At 35.4% G+C, this 18,537-nt stretch overlaps 1 protein-coding gene across 4 annotated transcripts in view; it reads left to right on the forward strand.

Moving 5' to 3' along the window:
* The window catches only part of RIT2 (Ras like without CAAX 2), a 460,431-nt gene that overhangs the window by 37,423 nt on the left and 404,471 nt on the right, over window positions 1–18,537 (forward strand). The window contains exon 3 of one of the 4 annotated variants that reach the window (XM_054694077.1): window positions 6,281–6,330. The exons of 2 other annotated variants lie outside the window; for them this stretch is intronic. In XM_054694077.1, the coding sequence (XP_054550052.1) occupies window positions 6,281–6,330 (50 nt within the window). The remainder of the gene's footprint in view (window positions 1–6,280; window positions 6,331–18,537) is intronic. One more of the 4 variants, XM_054694078.1, reaches the window with a different exon arrangement.

Raw genomic sequence — 18,537 nt, forward strand, 5'->3', positions numbered from 1 at the left:
AGCATAAATGTCAGGGTCCTCTACACAAGGAAGCCAGAATCCCTGAAATGCAACATGGAGGAACATTCCCTGGAAAACTGTAACAGCAGCATCCATATTGGCTATTACATGCTGAGGATACAAGTGTTTGTTGTTACTCTGATTGGGGCTTATTTGTTATCACCGGATAGCTTATCCTACTTGAAATAATACATTGCTAATCCCATATAACTCCCAAGACTACTTTAGGGTTTGTTTTTTAATCTCAGGAGGAAATCATGTTATTTTCCCTCACAGTGGAAAATGCAGTTGTATTATTGACAGCGTCTATTTAGTCTACTCTGCCCCAAGAATACTATACTTTATGTCTGTTTCTCTCATTTTGTTACCATACAACTTGACATATTCATATGAAAATGTAGAAACAAGTTTAAAGTTCTAAGGTGATTTGACTAGCACAGATCATACTGTAGCAATTATATAATTTTATTCTGAATAAATATCTTCTGTTAATCAGAGATAAATGTTTATAGACTGCTATTTTTTATTGGCTTGTAAGTTTTCAGTGACCTGTATGGCCTTTATATTAATTGAGGTTAAGATAGATTTTTTATGATTATCTTTCATTGTGAATTTTTCAGTCATTTCTTTTGAAGAGTTAGTATAGATTTATTTTTTACACTTTTTAGAAAGCATTTTCAGATTCACAAGACAATTGAGTAGAAAAAGTGCAGTTCTCATTATCTTCTACCATTCCCTACATGTGCAGTCTCCTCAACTATTAACATCCTACTCCAGTATACATTTGTTAGGATTAATAGACCTATACTGAACCAGCATTATCACCCAAATCCATAATTTACATTAGTGTTCTCTCTTGATATTATAACGTGTATGGCTTTTGAAAAATATGTAATAACATGTATCTTTCCATGAAAGTATCCTGCAGAATAGTTTGTTGCCTTAAAATCCTTTGTGTTCTACCATTTTATCTTCATTCTCTCCTAGCCCCTGGCAATTACTGATCTTCCTGTCTCCATATTTTTACCTTTCCAGCATTTCACTTTTTCTATTCATATAATTGTCATATAATTATAACTATCTGGTATATTTTCTGTCCAGGTGGACTTACTTCACTTAGTATTTCACATTTAAGTTTCCATGTGTAGTCATGCCTTGATATCTGTGTTATTTTTAGTGCTCAATTATTATTCCATTGTCTGTATGCACATCAGTTTATTTATCCATACCCTATTGAAAGATATCTGAGTTTCTTCCAAGGTTTCACAATTATAAGGTTGCTAGGAACATTCATGTGCAGGTTGTGTAGACATAACTTTTTGACTTGTTAGGATCAACACAAAGGGGTGTGACTGCTATCATAAGAGTATGTTTAGTTCTATAAGAAACTGCCAGACTGTCTTCTAAAGTGTCTATACCATCTTGATTTCTCACTAGTAATACATGAAAATTCCATTGTTCTACATCCTTGCCAACATTTGGTGTTTTAAGCATTTTGGACTTGGGCCATTATAGTAAGTATGTTCTAGTATCTCATTGCTATTTTAATTTGACATAGGATGTTGGGCATCTTTTCAGATACTCATTTGCCATTTCTTTATCTTATTTGCTAAGGTGTTTGTCCAGATCTTTTGCTTATTTTTAACAGGGTTATTTGTTTTCTTATTTTTAAAATGCTCTTTGTACATGTTCATTAATAGTATTTTAGTAGATATGCATTTTGCAAAGTTTGTCCCACTTTGTCTTCTATTCTCTTGACAGTATCTTTGAAGAGCAGTGTTACACATTTCAGTGAAGTCCAACTTAGAACATTTTTCATTATTATACCTTTGTGTATAATATCTAAAAAGTCATTGGCAAACCCAAAATCATTTTTGGTTTGTTTTTCTCCATGTTCTCTTTTAGCTGTTCTATAGTCTTTTCATTTTATATCTAGGACAATGATCATTTTGAATTAATATTTACATAAGATATAAAGTCTGTGTCTAGATACATTTTTTTTGCATGTGACCGTCCAATTGTCCCAGTGTCATTTGAAATGACCATCTTATCTCTATTGTATTTTTTTCACATTTGATTACTTTCATGTGGGTCTATTTCTGTGCTCTCTATTCTGTTACATTGACCGCTTATTATGTTCTTTTGGTTAGTCTAGGTTTTGCATATTACAGCTGATTTCTATTACAGATGAAAAAGGGGCATCAACATTTGGCAAAGGGAGAGCAAGCTGATTTTCAAGTTTCCCAAAATTTACTCTTTTGAAACCCATATCTGTTTTCCACCCTGGAAAACTTTATTTCAATGGAATGTTCACTAAGTACATAGGACAAAGTAATCCACACTATTTTACCCACTCTTCTAGTGAATAAGGCGGCAGTAAACTCTCTTGCAAAAAAATATAATCCTTAAGTCTAGAATTGATTCACAGAAAAGAGCAACCTTTTACATAAATATTATGATTAACTAAAAGTTAAATATGAAGTGGCGAATTGACCAAAGTGCCAGTATGCTAACTTCTCTTGAAAGTTAACACATTTTTATTTTTTAAATTTTTTTAAAAGATTATTTTTATGCATACAAGATTTTGGGTACAGGCCAGAGATGCAGGGGTTGAGAGGATCCACCAGAGACAGAGTGGGAAGCAGAACAGGCAGACTGACTGAAACACACTGCTGCGGGGAGCAGCAGGCGAGACAGGAGAGGTCCGCCTCACCATGTGGGTTGCCCCCTGGCTGGCTGGGGATTGAATTTGTGCTGCAGAGGCTGTGGATTGCTTCATAGTGTGGTGCTTAATCCCCTGTGCCACCAGGGAGGCCCAAAAGTTAACACATTTTTATAATCCAAACTGAAATATGACCGTCTCAACTTCTCCTTTCAAATCTTTTTATAATGTAATCACTGGATGTGCTGAAAGGTTGGTAATGTTTTCTCCCAGATTCAGCATACTTTGGATTGTTTGCAGTATTTGGTAGTTGTTATTTCATAAAAATGTTCTTAACATACAAGGTGAAACAGTTTTAAAAACATTTTAAATTAATTTGGTTTTTTATTGAAATACCATTTAAGAAAACTTTCACTTTCATTTTGCTAGGGAAAAAATGGTGGTGAGGGAGTCCCTGTGAGGTGTTTTTTAATCTAGTTACTTAATTCATTAATTTGAACAATTTAGATGGTATAATTTTAATTGTGAACCTAACACCAAGTATGAACCCAGGAGCAAAATCATCTGATAATTATGTATTTGAATAAATGAGACTGAACTGCTATGACCATGAGGAGAGTCTTCCTCTATTCTATTCTAAAGGCATTTAGGTAACTAGAAAACCAGATTCTTCAACCTCTTAGATAATGTTTTGTGAGTAATTGCCTGAAATACTGACGGATAGCACTAACAAATGATTTATAAATCTGTAGGGTATCTTACTCTTCAATTGTTATTTTTAGTCAAAACTTTCAAGAAATTGTAATGTATTGTTTTAATTTATATTTATGCAAATTGTTTATGTATGTTTGTGAATAGTTTATCATTATAAAATAATGTTTCTTTGCAAACTCTTTAGGGTCCAATAAACATGAAAACAAAAATTACGTTGCAAACAAAAGTAATTCATATATCCCAATACATGGAAGATTAGAAACACAAAATAATTCAGTATTAAGGCATTTATTCTTTAGATTGAAAAAATGGGGGGTCACTGAAGAAAAACCAGTCACAGAACACAGGCAAAGGAAACTTGTAAATCTTGAAGATGGAAAACTCATGGCTAAGTTCCCAAATTGCTCCAGTTCTCTGCTTGTGGAAAAGTTATTTGACAATAGTATAAGGATCTTGAATCCAAGTAAAACACAGCTGTGTTGATGAGATGATAAGTCACGGAAGTGTGTGAGGAAAGTCTAAATCAGTTGGGATCTGCAGTGTAGCAAAGAGGGGAGTTGAGCAAGATAATCTCCAGAAATCTGTTTAGATCTCATGTGAGTCCTTAGCTGACAACCAGGCAGCATGTACAGAATGAGACTACTGAAGGGTGACAAATAATAGTTGAGATTGGAATAGAGGTCTGGTGATGTTGTGGCATGATATTTTTAAACAGAGTGGAAGCATTCTCTAGCACCCCATTAGCACCAGAAAATTGAACAGCAGAAATTGTATACAAGAGGCAAGCACCACACCCTAGAATAGGACTTACTTTACAACCATTGTAACTAAATTATAGAAAACAAGTGACTAGTTTTTAAAAATAGACTGAAATATTAGACACTTAACAAAAGGAGACATATGGATGCTGTGCCAAGATGGTTCATATTATTATTTATCTGGGAAGTTCAAATTAAAATATAGTGACTTAACACTAGATACCATTAGAGAGGTTAACATTAGAAATAAAGCTTGGCAATGACAAATTTTTATTAGATTTTGGAGCAACTGGAGCTCTTATATATTGCTGTATTTGTAAAGGTATAAAATTGCCCAATTTAGAAAAGTTTGTAATTCCTTGTAAAATTGCATATACCTTCACCATATGGCTCAGAAAATTTTTCTCTAAGATATTTATCCCCAAAGGAAAATGTTGGTCCACCAACAGTTTACTTGTAAATTTTCATAGTAAATTTATTCATAATATCTGAATCTGGAAGCAAACCAAATACCTACTGATATGTGAATGGGTAATCAATAGCCACACAGTAGAAAATTACCCCACATATAGATTAACAAACTACAAATGCATACAGCAGTGGGGTAGAACTCAAAAACATTAAAATCAGTGAGAATACTTCAGTGACAAAAAAAGCGTTATCTCTTAAGTATCAGATTACTGCTTCAGATTTTATTTGCATAGATTGTTTTCCTAATTTAAATGATCAAGATGGATCATTTTCTAACTCTAAGACTCAATAATTCCATGATCATTTTCTAATAATTATAAGCTGGAGTTGGTAATGTTCATCAAGTTACCTAACACCTGACACATTAAGTATACCTTTTCGACAGCACTGAAATCGGAAAATTATTACCTTTTTTGAACTTAGGAGACGAATATACATGATACACGAATTGCTCAGTGCTGGGATAACTCACTCAGTCAAGATAATGGAAATAAAGGGAACATTTGACAGGTTTTTAAAAAGCAGTCTTCAGGGGCACTACCCTGTTTATATTCATTTGTGAGGTTCCTTGTGATAATAGCTTCACTTAAAATACTATCAATTGCTTAACAAGGGATTGTCACTGAAGTGCAGACAGCTTAAAGTTAAAATAACTCTTTGCAACTATTCTTGAAGTGTTATGTTCATTTTACACAGCTTTTATTGGAGCCTAACTTCAAAGAAACTTAAACATCATAAAAAATCCTAATTTACAGACTCAAAGCATTCATCTCATAGCCTTGAAAAGCTTTTTATTGGAAAACAAAACCATGTTATCTTAAGATGTGATTTTCCATGGCAAATTACTGACACAATAATGGCTGTTCTCATGAATTATCTTTTGGTCAGTCATTTCAACCCTATTTTATTTCAAAAATTTGTATGATGAACACAGTGCTTAGCTTGCAAGTGTGATTGGATTAGCTCTCTGCCAGTGAAGTCTACCTCTCATTCTGGCCTCTGTTTCTCTTTTTCCTATACACACACAAATAAATATACACACGTGCATGTGTAATCATACACATTCAGACAACTGCATACAAGACTGTACTCCTCTAGAGCTTTATTACTAGAATTTGCTGAGATTCTTTCTTACATCATTAATTTCCAGCATTATAACAGCTGTGCTCAAGTAGAGAGGGTGTTTAGATGCTGTTTAAGGGAGGCCCGGTTTCCTGCCACAGAGCACATTAGTTTATCATTCTGTTCCTCTATCCAAGTGATGGGTTGCCTGTAGGCGGATAAATGGTTCATATAGTTCTCAATGAACTAATAGCAAGACCATCTGTGCAAGACATTGGTGAGTCGTTGCTAAGGATGTCAGCCAGGGAGCCTTCAACTAATCTGGCATTCTTGTAATCAGTTAGGTGTTTTTGAAATGAGTAAAATTATGATGGATTTTCAAGAACTGTAGATGTTTTCTCTTTTTATAAAAGTCAGCTATGTTCATATTATATGCCCCATATTTACATTATTAACCTCCTCTGTCTATTTATATTGCTTATTCCCAATTATAAAATCTAATGGGAAAGCATGAATATATGTTGAATACTATTACCTGGCACGGTGAATTATAATCATTTAGTTTTTATTCAAACGCTCGTGTTTATCTTTTCCCTTGTTGTTTTGCTTTAAGTAGTGATTTGGAAGCAGAAGATAGAAAGATGCAACTCGGAGAGCAACAAGGTATGTTTGAGAATTATGCAGAAATCACATCCAAAAATTTTACCAGTGATTTGAGTTAAACACAAGGTGAAATTCTAGTTGAAATGCTGACTGAATTTTAATGATATCATTTGGTTCCTAACTTATGTCTCAAGTAGTCACGTTTAGAAAAATGTAAAATATCTTGGGAACGAAAGATGACTACACCTGTCTCCTCGCTTAATTCTGAAACATTTGTCAGTTTTACCTGCATGTGGCATCTCTTTTTGTTATCATCTCATAGTAGTTCAGGTTTCTAGTTCATTAAGTTTTGCTCAGATTAGAGTTTTAGGAGAGCATCACCAGTGGATTAGGACATTCCAAAATGCATAAATAAGCACTACTTAATTTCAGGTCTCTAACACAATGAAGTTAAAATTAGTCTTACATAAAACCAAAATCACAACCTTTGATATGTTATTATCAGACAATGAGAATATCTTTAAACAGGCATGCCAGCATTAAATTAAAGTGAAAATAAGCCTTCAGAGGACTTTCTTTGATGAAGGGTATACTTATTCTTTTAGTGTTGTTTTTTCTAAAACCATTTTAGAGACATTCTTGGAGATTATCTTTAAAATGACTGTAAGTTGTGTGAGAATATCACTATAATGTGTTTAGATTCTACTTTGTATCAGCCCCAATGAAAATACATATCAGCTTGATTATTATGCATATGAAGCACTAGTTTTATGTAGGGGTGATATAAAAACAAGTGAATAGTCTACAACGTACATTGTAGAAGTCATTCATCCCATCATAAATAATGCTGCATTAAAATTTATAGGCTACTGACAAAAAATAATTAATCAAAAAATAAATAAGCCCTTTTAAAATTTTGAGATAAATGCCATACAGACAAGTATATCCAGTACACTATAGTTATTAAAGTATAAAACAGGTAGACTTAATTTAGAATAAGGAAAGTGATATTTATATTGTCTGCAAAAGATATTGTAATGGAGGAGACTAGACTAAAAAATAATTCCACTGAAAGGTAAGTCACATAAAATGTATCCACTTTTCAGAAACTCTGTGTATTCAAGGAACTGAAATGTTTCCTGGGGCTGACATTAAGCCACATGGGAAACATTAGTCTTACTCTTGAAAGCAGTTATCTTCCACTAAAGTTTATTAATGAAAGACTTGGATTAGGGGAAAACAAATTCTTGTTGATTGGTAGGTTTATGTCCACCTAGCAGGGTTTTATTTATCTAATTTTTAATTTCTTATTCCATAGAGGGGGAGGGCTATACTTACTTCTGTGGGTATTGGTCCCAACTGTGGATAGGGTGAATCTTGGTAGGAAGTTTCAGCTTAACATCTGAATTGAGAATGAGGTAGAACAGGTTTGCCACTGAAAGATGTGTATGCTGTACTAAATTAATTATGGGTTTACTAAACAGTGGTAATATGTGGTATAATTGGTACAATGTGTTTGCCATGTTCTTTGAAAATATTTTGTTCTGTTCTAGTAGGGAAAAAATACAACTAAATGAATAAAACTTATGAGAAGTGATTAATGCAGATAATAAGTAGGTTAGTAACTTGTGAGACATATTAGTCATAAGTAGAATAAATGAAGCACATGTGTTTTGGATATAGATAGAAAGGATGGAACAAGTGCATCTTTTAAATAGAAAATGACAGAAACACCAAAGAAATCTTAAATATAAGGAACAGATCAAGATAGCTTTAGATTGACAATTTTTTCAATCTTCAATAGATATTCACTGATGTGGGGTTCCAGATTTAGCACATAAATATATAGGGCACTCACTTAGATTTGAAATTCAATGAACATCCTATAATCTTTTTAAGTATGACCCAGGCAATATTTAGAACACACTTATATTAAAATAATCAAATTTAACTTGGTGCCTGAATTTTATGAAGTGAATCTATAACTGTGAGCCCATTATGGTCCAAATCTGAATCCATGCACACAAAACCTAGAGCTGCTAGCACATTAGTCAGTGGGCTACCCCTGTGGGGTGTCTTAGATTACCCTGCTCTACTCTGCAGTAGAGCAAGTACGTCTTGTTGGCTCTAGGCCCCTTGCATCTGTGAGCTTCTCTCAATCCTCAGTGCTGGTCCTTGTCACCACACCACCAGTGTGGTAGGCTGAGACAGAGAGGACATATGGCCATTTCATGACAGAGGAGTCAGCCAATATATTAGCTCATTAAGACTGCTAGGACAAAATACCACAGGCAGAGTGACTCATACAACAGACATCTATCTCTCTCAGTTCTGAATAATTGGGAGTCTTCTAAAGAGTTGGTATGTAACTAAAAGCCATTAGATTAATAAAAAGGAAAAAAAAAACATGCCTAGGTTGGCTTGAAGTTCTTTGAAGGACATTGAGTTTAAGAACAGTTTAATAAGAAATAAAATAGTTTAATAAGTTTAATAAGAAAATAGTTTAATAAGAAAAATAATAGAAAAAAATAATAATAAATAAAAAATAATAATAATAAAAAATAGCTTAATAAGAAATAAAAAATTAGATAAATAAAACACTGCTAGTTGGACCTAAACCTACCAATCAACATGAATGCAGAACTTTACTACATTGGTCAGTAACCATTCAATTCTAATTAATTGTTTGTATATCTGTATGCATGTCTATATATATATATAGACATATATCTGTATTTCAGCCTATTTTTTAAAAAAATCTGTTCCTTTTCTGTCTAGTTGTCACTGAATATAAATTGTCTCTAATTTTAATTGAACTTCTTTCTCATTGGTCTCAAACATGTTGCATATAACTTCAGTTCATCCTAACATATAAGAGAATTGGCTTAAGGAAGGAATGCCATTGAAAACTTTTTTAGCATGTCTATACTTGAAATTGAAAATAAATTTTCAAAATAGTAGTATATGATAACATTTGGCCCATTGTCTTACAATAAACCAGTTTACTTACTTGGAAGGCAGTATGACTTATTGAACTCAAAAAACGATGAAAACCAGACACTAGCAAGTTGACATTGAAGCTGGCTTGCTGCTTTGTGCAACTCATCTTTGGCACAGTGGCTATTAAAGTACAGTGGATTTGTGCCAGAGCACACCTGTGGTGCAAATGGTAGTCATAAATTACTGCTGCGGTTGGCTAATATTGGTTCTGCAAGTAGAATCTTCAGATGATGTTGGAAAAAGAAAACTTCAGTAAGTTATAAATAAAAATATGGGCAGAATTAAGCTCATTATACCAACCATCTTGACATGACAAAGTAGGGACATTACTGTGATGCTATCGGTAAAATTAGTATCTCTGTTGAACTGATATTACTAGTGATATATATTTATACACATATACACATAATTCTATAAAATTACCACTGAAACAATGTAGAAAGTTCCAATTCAGAACAAGGAATCATTTTCCCTGTGACAAATCAAAAATAGGGATAAAACTCCCTATAATATAGCTTACTTTATTTCAAAAAGAATATAGATTTCAGTTCTTATTTTGGTTAGGTCATTGTTTATTCTATGAATTATTTATTCTATAAATGTGTGCTGAATGTCTGTTACGTGTCTGGCATCATTATGTATCCTGGGGAGGAGTTAGGGGATATTTTAGAATATTATAAGCTATGGGGGTAAAAGACTTTTGCTTGTGGCCGCTCTCCGCACCTACCAGTTCTTTAGCATTTAAAGGACTAAAGCCTTCAATCTCAGGAAAAGTTAAGCACACATTTTAGAATGCTTAATACAAGGTTTGACACACAGTGGATGCTCTATCGATAGTGATTTAATCTCTAATTGTTGACCTCCTTTTGGGGATTTAATTATGAATAATACATGATTTTACCTACAAGAAGCTAAGAAAACTAGGTTAAAATAGGAATGTGAACAACAACAATGGAGTGTTATAAAGAATCAATTGTGTTAAAAAATGTTCTTAGGCCTCCCTGGTGGCACAAGGGGTTAAGTCTCAGCACTATGAAGCTATATGTAGCCACTGAAGCATGAGTTCAATCCCCAGCCAGGGAGCTAACCCATATGGTGCAGCAGACCTCTCCTGTCTTGCCTGCTGCTTCCCTCAGCAGTGCATGTCAGTAGATCTGCCTGTTCTCCCCACTCTGTCTCTGATGAATCCTCTCACCACCCCTGCACCCACACCTGTGGTCTATACCCCAGCTCTTGTATGCATAAATAAATACATCTTTTTTTTTTTTAAAGTTCTTAATGCCAAACAGAGCTATGAGTGTCTGTGTATATCATGCATACACACACACACACACACACACTTTTTTTAATTTTCAGAGTGGATACATAAGAATCATAAAGCATATGTGAATATATGAAAAGGACTAAAATAATTGAAAGATGCAGGAAATGATGGTGATGATAACAAAGAAAATATTGTACTTGGCATTGTGCTACATGTTTTATATTATTTTAAATGTCTTCAAAATAGAAGAATAAAGTTATATTAAGGTTGTCATATAGAGAAATTGAATATTACAAATATAAAATAATTTCGCTCTGATCATATAGCTTGTACCTATAGTAGGTCTTGAACAGCTCAATTTATTTATTTATTTATTTTTACGAAGATTTATTTATTTATTTATACAAGCACTGGGTACAGTCAGAAGCGAGGGAGAGTGAGAGGATTCACCAGAGCCAGAGCGGGGAGAAGAACAGGCAGACTGACGAAATACAATGCTGAGAGGAGCAGCAGGCGGCAGGAGAGGTCTGTGCGCCATGTGGGACCCTCGCTGGTGGCCGGGGATTGAACCGGCGCTGCAGAGGCTGCAGGCAGCTTCGCAGCCCAGCACTCAACCGCTGTGCCACCAGGGAGGCCCTTGAACAGCTCAATTTAATAAAAATCTTTCATGAACAACTCCAATATTATATTCTTAGTTCAGTATTTATATAATTTTTATTTATTATTTAAAATGAAAAAAGGACTAAGTTTTAATATCTGCAATATCTTATTAAATATAGTCCAATGAAACACAGATTTTAACATCATTGTCAATATAAATTTCACTCTAAATTTTTCAAAATATAATTTATTATTCAGCTATAATATAATCTTTCTAATTGTGAAGATATTTATTAAATACAGTGTTGTCATTATGTATGAGACACTTTAAAGAAAATCTAAACACACACATACTGATCTTGGAATAACTTAGAAATGACTGAATTCAGTCAGCTAGAGACCTTCCAGCTGTTTTCATATATAAACTAATCTGACTTTCATTTCTTTCCCACTGACTTCCTTCTCTGAGGTGAATTTTTTCATGATATTATATTGTTTTTTCCCTCCTGAGGCACCAAAAATAAATCATTTTTTATACTCCTGGAGCATGCATTTGGAATGGTATTATTTTACATTAGCTTTCATTTTATTAATTTAATTAAATTTAGAGGTTATTGATAACATAACATGTTTTCAATAATATGTATACATAATTTCTATTTATAATGTTTATTAATCAATGTCATATAGATTTTTACTTTATAGAAATGACCCATGTGCTCATAAAATCATCTGCATAAACAAACTCCTAACTACTCACTGCTCTGAGAAATCACTATGGCAAAACATAATTGAAATACACAGATAATCCAAAGGGAAAATGTGCGTACATATTTAGAAAGTTATTATAATAGAAATAAGAAGTAGAATGAGTACAGTGGCAGTGGGATCAAAAGTAAGCACAAATAGAAAAACATTCTGACTTTGGAACTTACCGCATTTACAGAAAGAGCTGGGTATCTGTATAAGGAAGGAGACTTAGGTAAGTCTCAAATTTTGAACTGAATGGACACTATGGAATCACTGCAGCATGGAAATAGAAAGGGTGGTAGAGCCCATTTCGCTCCAAGATTCAGACCCAGATGTTTGCTGGTTAAATAACTGGCCTCAAGTTTCCAATTTGTCTGCAGAACAAGAATCAGGATCCTGGAGTAAGAATCCCAAGTTTCCAAACGCCCAGTAAAACATGCCTTCAGATATCCTTGATTTACAAATAAAAATGGGAGAATCAGCAAGTAGAGGGGAGAGAGAGAGGGAATTGGGAACTGCTGGTGATGATTTTTAATCCAGAACATATTGTAAGCAGAAAATAGAGGTGAAAGGTATGATGTAATTTGTTCCTAATGTTATTTACTATTATGTTATTTCATTTTGGATACATTGACATATAAAGGTAATAGTTTTGGGCCTCCCTGGTGGCTTAAGACTCAACCTACGAAGCTATACGCTGTAGCACGAGTTCAATCCCTGGCCAGGGAGCAACCCACCTGGTGCAGCAGACCTCACCTGACTCTCCCGCTGCTCCCCTCAGCAGTGTATTTCAGTCACTCTGCCTGTTCTGTTCCCCACTCTGTCTCTAGTGTATCCTCTTACCCCCACACCCCTGGCCTGTACCCCAGCTCTTGTATGCATAAATAAATCTTTAAAAAATAAAATAAAGGTAATAGTTTCCATTCCCTAAACATTTCATTTTTAAGGAGACTCCCCACAATATCTGAAAAATATTGTGATTATTTGTCCCTCCAGGGTTAGTTAAAACTCACTATGACTGTGTTTCCAATATAGGAACATAGACATTTGACTGGAATTTAGAAGTCTAACTTCAGTTTTTAGCCCTCCTACTTTGCTGGTTGAAGTGTCAATACTGTAGTTTCTGCCGAAGACAACCCAGCAGGATCCACTGAAAGAATAGTTCCAGTCCTCAAGATAGTTGCTTCAGCTACTTATAAGTGTGTAGGTATATCAGGTTATTGAGTAGTAATTAACAATTGAGTAGTAAACAATTCAGCATTGTTTGTACAACAAATGTTTAGAATAATTCCAATATCTTTAAAATAAAAAAAAAAGGATTTAAGAGCTGGTGAACCCAGCTTTAATATGCATAAATAAATAAAATAAATGGCCAGATATGTGGGGGTAGAGGGGTAGTGAGAGGATTCGCCAGAGACAGAGTTGGGAGCAGAACAGGCAGAATGACTGAAATACACTGCTGAATGGTGCAGTGGGTGAGGCAGGCGAGGTCTGCTGCACCATATGGGCTAGCTCCCTGTCTGGGGATCAAAGTTGTGCTACAGAGACTGCAGATAGCTTCATAGTGCTGAGACCCATCCCCTTGTGCCACCAGGGAGTTCCCCTAATTCCAGTATCTTAATGCAGATTTTATTTTACTAATTTTTTTGGTGTACCTAAGCAAGATAATTTCTAAAATTCTTAAGGTAGTGAAATAAGGATTTGTCAACCTTTTAGTTAGCTCTTAGTGATTGAATGACTATACAAGTTATCTGGGAGAGACTGATGGAACCTAGAGAGTGGCTTTCAGGGGCTTGTTCTGGGATTTTGACAATAGCTTTGAGTTCATCTTCTTTATTACTATCTTAGTGGAAATATTTATCAGTTTCAGGAAGTATAAAGTAGAGAGTATGTGAACGAATCAGGATCCTGAAGTATCATAGTCTTGGGTGAAGTAATGAACTAAATGAATGCAGTGCACCAATGTGAGGCCTTGCTCCTGGATCTAAAATACTGTTGTATAGAGCCTCCCTGGTGGTGCAGGCAGTTGAGCGCATCGCTGTGAAGCTGTCCACAGCCTCTGCAGCGCAAGTTCAATCTCTGCCAGCCGTAGAGATACCCACATGGCATGGCAGACCTCTCCTGTCTCGCTTGCTGCTCCCCTCAGCAGTGTATTTCTGTCCGTCTGCCTGTTCTGTTTCCCGCTCTGTCTGGTGAATCCTCTCACCTCCCACACCTCTGGCCTGTACCCCAGTTCTCGTATGCATAAATAAATAAATCTTTAAAAAAGATAACATTTAAAAATAATAAAATAAAATACTGTTGTATAAATTCACTGTTACCTAGTGGAAATACCAATATAAGGGAAAAATATGACTTAAATGTAATTTGCACTCAAGTAAAATATGCCTGGATTTCTGAAAATGCTAAGGTGTTCTTATATGATCGGGAGAACAAATTGATTTTTCCTGTGACATTATACGAGACTATTTCATTTGACTTGGGAATCTCAGTAACCTGGAGCTCATTCAGAGGTAATGGCTTAGTGGGTAGTGAAGGTATAGTAGGTTATGTCATATTAGAAATGGTTTATATAAAGGCAAATGCTTAGAAAACATTTTGGAAGGCAGGGATGTATTTCATAACTGGCTGATCATATAATTTATTGTCCAAACCAAGACTCTTTGAGAGTTAATGAGGGCACTATGAATGATTATGCTGGGATAATGAGCATCAACTATGACTATCCTGGGCAAATGAAAGCATATGTTCACCTGATTATAACAATCTTCAAATCTTCAAAAGAATATCTTTTATGTGAATAGAAACATTTAGACTTCATCTGTGGGAGTGATAGGGTCAGTGGACATGACTACAACAAGGCATGCATCTTTTGCTATAATGAGTCGTGATCTAATTCTTTCAGTTGTTGAGGAATGGAATGGGCTGTTTTACAAGGTGGTATGTTTCTCATCACCACTGAGGTAAAAAATTTGTGTAGCTGCCCTCTCGAAATCATGATAATGCATAGGTTAGGTGAATCAGTTTGGACTGATCCATCAAATATTTGTGTATTTAGTCTTGCCAAGTGCTTTGGAGATACTGGTTTCCCATTATATCCAGTTTAATCATCTGTAGGCTGTGATCTGTGCCTTTCACTATTGAAGGCTAGAATCTATGTCTTTGATGACTTCAGGACAGATGTAGTTCTCCGGTTATATCTTGCCTCAGCTCCACAACCCATTCATTTGTGTCAAGACTTTAGTGCCCTCCTTGCCATTCCTCAGAGCAGGACTGCCCTGCTTTTTGTCTCTGGCCTTTCCCTCCACTTTCAGAACCTGCTTTTCTCTTTTCTGGGGGAGTCAAAGTGCGAGCTGCTGCAGCTTCTAATGCTGTTGTCCCATTCACTGTTATGTTCACCTCTATTCCCAAATACCTTTTTATTTTTATTTCTATGAGTCTTGTTTTTTATGGTAAGCTACAGTTGTCTTTTCTTCATGGCAGAGGAATCTCTTAAACTTCAAGGGATGTGAACTTAGGCTCTCTTCATTTCTGACTGTTGTGGTCACCCTTGGGCTTCTAGGGAACAGTGATATTATATTTTTCATTATTTCCATATGAAAAAGTTTTAACACTCTTGCTAAATGTATTTGTATTCCACATTTAGGTCCTAAAATTTTCTAACTCAAGCAAATGTTGGTCTGTTGGTGGAAACAAAAAATAAATAAGTTTGAAGAAAAATACTGGGGAAAGAAAAATTCAAAAAGGAAACATATTCCCAGTGTTGGACCCTGTGAGTTTCCTTTTTTTTAAGAGTCCTGAAATCACTTTTATTGATGAGCCAGGAACTTGCACAGCATCCCATGAGGCTCCTGTGTAAGACTTGCATGGAGAATGCAGCTTGTGGTCCTGCACTCTTTTTTTTTTTTTTAATTTATATATATTTTACATCATTATTCATTTTTAAATGTTTGCCCCCCTCCCCCAGAAAACAAAAACAAACAGACAATTATAAACCCTCTGAGTTTCTTACTTCACTCTGTAAGGGCAGGATCTGGGAAAGTGCAGGAAGCCACTGTTGAGTTTGTGTTAATCTAGCAGTGTAGCTCATTTGTCCCACAAACAACTGAATTCCATATGTGGGCTGCCATTTTCCAGCTATAGGTATGTGAACAAGTGATTTCAGCTCTTTGTCCATCAATGGCCTCATCCATGAAATGGGAGCTGATAGAAATGGCCACACTGCAGCTTGGCTGTTGTAGGGTAAAGAAAATATCAGGCTTTTCTGCCCTTCTGCCATCAGGATAGATGATGGATCCTTGTCCTGAATGCATGCCTGATGGCGGGCACCTGGAATAGGGTGTGGGCATAGGTAGATGGGATTCAGCTGAGCTAAGACTGTGCTTTTAAGGGCGGCGTCACGGGGACGCCAGCAGCAGCAGCAGCAGCAGCAGCACCAGTAGAAGCTGAAGCAGAAGCCAAAAGAGAAGCCGAGAAGCAGCAGAAAGAACTCCAGAGAGCTCAGATAGAGTGAAGACTTGCCTGCCAGCCTCCCAGCCCCCCAGCCAGCACTCCTGCCTGCCATATGCCTGGTGAATCCCAAATAAACAACCTGCAAAACTACTGAGGACTCTGGCTCCTCCTTTACCCGGTCTGCATGGGATCAGGAAACTTGCACTGTGTCCAGTCCTGCCTTTACAGCTGTATATCCAAGAAAGTGCAATTGATGCTAGCATCTAAAAATGTTCCCACAATTTCTTCTGTCTTCCACTTCCTTACTGTTACATTAAATTTCATTTAAAGGATCATGCTCAGCGAAATAAGCCAAAAAGAAAAGGAAAAATACCGGATGGTCTCACTCATAGCAGGAATCTAGAAAACTTAAATATGGGACCAGGAAAATGAATAACTATAAGAAAGTGAAAATCAGAATCAACAAAAAACTATGCACCAGAGACACTTTTTGGGGGGTGGGGGGAGGGAGGGGAGGGATTGGGGTCAGAATGGGGGGTTGCAATTGTATGGGGGAATATAAAAATAAAATTTATTATTTAAAAAAATAAAATAAAATTTAAAAAGATTTAGAATTCTAAAAAAAAAAAATAAAATACTTTGCCCTCAAAAAAAAAAAAAAATTCATTTAAAGGGGTTGGATTGTATGTGATGCACTGGTTATAGAAAGACCAAAACATAAAAGATTGTTTTTTTAACAGCATATTTTTAAATTATACTAAAAGGAGAGATAAAGATAACTATAGAATTATCATTTTTGCCATGAGTTGCTCACTTTGTTTTTGAGAGCTGCACTGGGAGTGGAGATCAGCTTAAAGCTAACAAATCTCCAGCTTCTCAAGGTTTCTGAAAGTCACTTGGGCAGGCCCTCTGGAAACACTGTCTGGAACAGAAATCTGGCTGTCATTTTTTTCCAATGTCCCCAGTATGCAAAAATGAAAGCCATAAAGGTTAGCAGATTGGAGAGAAATACAAGCTATCAGGAGGGCCCACCACTTCAAATTCAAAGAGATTAAGATGCTAAAACAAGGTCAAGACAGGGTCAACAAGGAAAGGGCTCTTTGATTAACTTTGTCTCTTTCCAGAGCTAAGGAGACACAATAACATGTCTTTTGTAGAGCAAATGTGCACTTAATTTATGCATCTAAGTTAATTCACATATCTAAGGCTCTCTGACATAAGCTCAAATTAATGTATGTATTTCAATACCGCTAGTAAACTTTGGAAAGTATATGAAATGTATTTTAAAATAATGCAAATTGGAGAAAGATTCTTTAAAAATATCTGGAATGCTTCTGAATGCAGAATGAGCATCCTCTGGGAATATTCCAATTTCACCTGCTGTCATGTCTTTCCAAATTGCTTCAGAAATGTCATGCTCGGTTGAGTGCTGTATACACAGGTGGCTCTGTATCAGTGGTGTTTAATGGTGGCACGCTTGGGGAAGAAGTAGAAGGAGTAAAGTACCATTTTAGAATATGTGACTTTTAGTAGAACTACATTAGCAAATGTAAAGCACATTATAATAAAACCTCCATCATCTGGAAAGCTATTGAAGAAGAAGTGTTCCAGCCATCTGAATTTCCTGATCTGTGGATGATTATCCTAAGTTCCCTGCCTGCATTCACACTTGTTGAATGCTTTTTAAAAGGTATGCCTGTACTTTCTTGGATTAAGAAGTTTAGAAATAAGAATATTACTGAATGATTGTTGGATGAAGAACCTCACAGATTTTTGTCAAAGATTCAGAGTAGAAAATAGATAAGCTATTATTATTGGATTGCCACAAACATACATCAGAAATAGTATATCAAGCAATGTACCTGAGGTGTCAGCTGTATTTGCAATATTGGTCAGTGTTGTCATTTATTATCATCATTGTATTACGATGAATTCAATTGGCTGAGGGTGTTGGTGAACAGCTTATTTTGCATTCTCCAAATGCATTCACTTGCAAAGTGGAAAATCAATACCGGTGTCAGTGCTCCCATTTTCTTTAGTTGTTCCCAGCTCTATGGCCAGTTGGAAGTTTGGTGACATATATATATATGTGTGTTTGTGTGTGTGTGTATATATATATATATATATATATATATATATATGCATTGTTGTTATATGAAAATCCGTTTTTTAATTCTGTATGGAACCATGGGCATCAAAAA

This window comes from Talpa occidentalis, unplaced genomic scaffold (genome assembly GCF_014898055.3).
Source record: "Talpa occidentalis isolate TD23 unplaced genomic scaffold, MPIMG_talOcc4v2.1 talOcc4.13, whole genome shotgun sequence".
In the NCBI taxonomy this organism is placed as follows: Eukaryota; Metazoa; Chordata; class Mammalia; order Eulipotyphla; family Talpidae; genus Talpa; species Talpa occidentalis.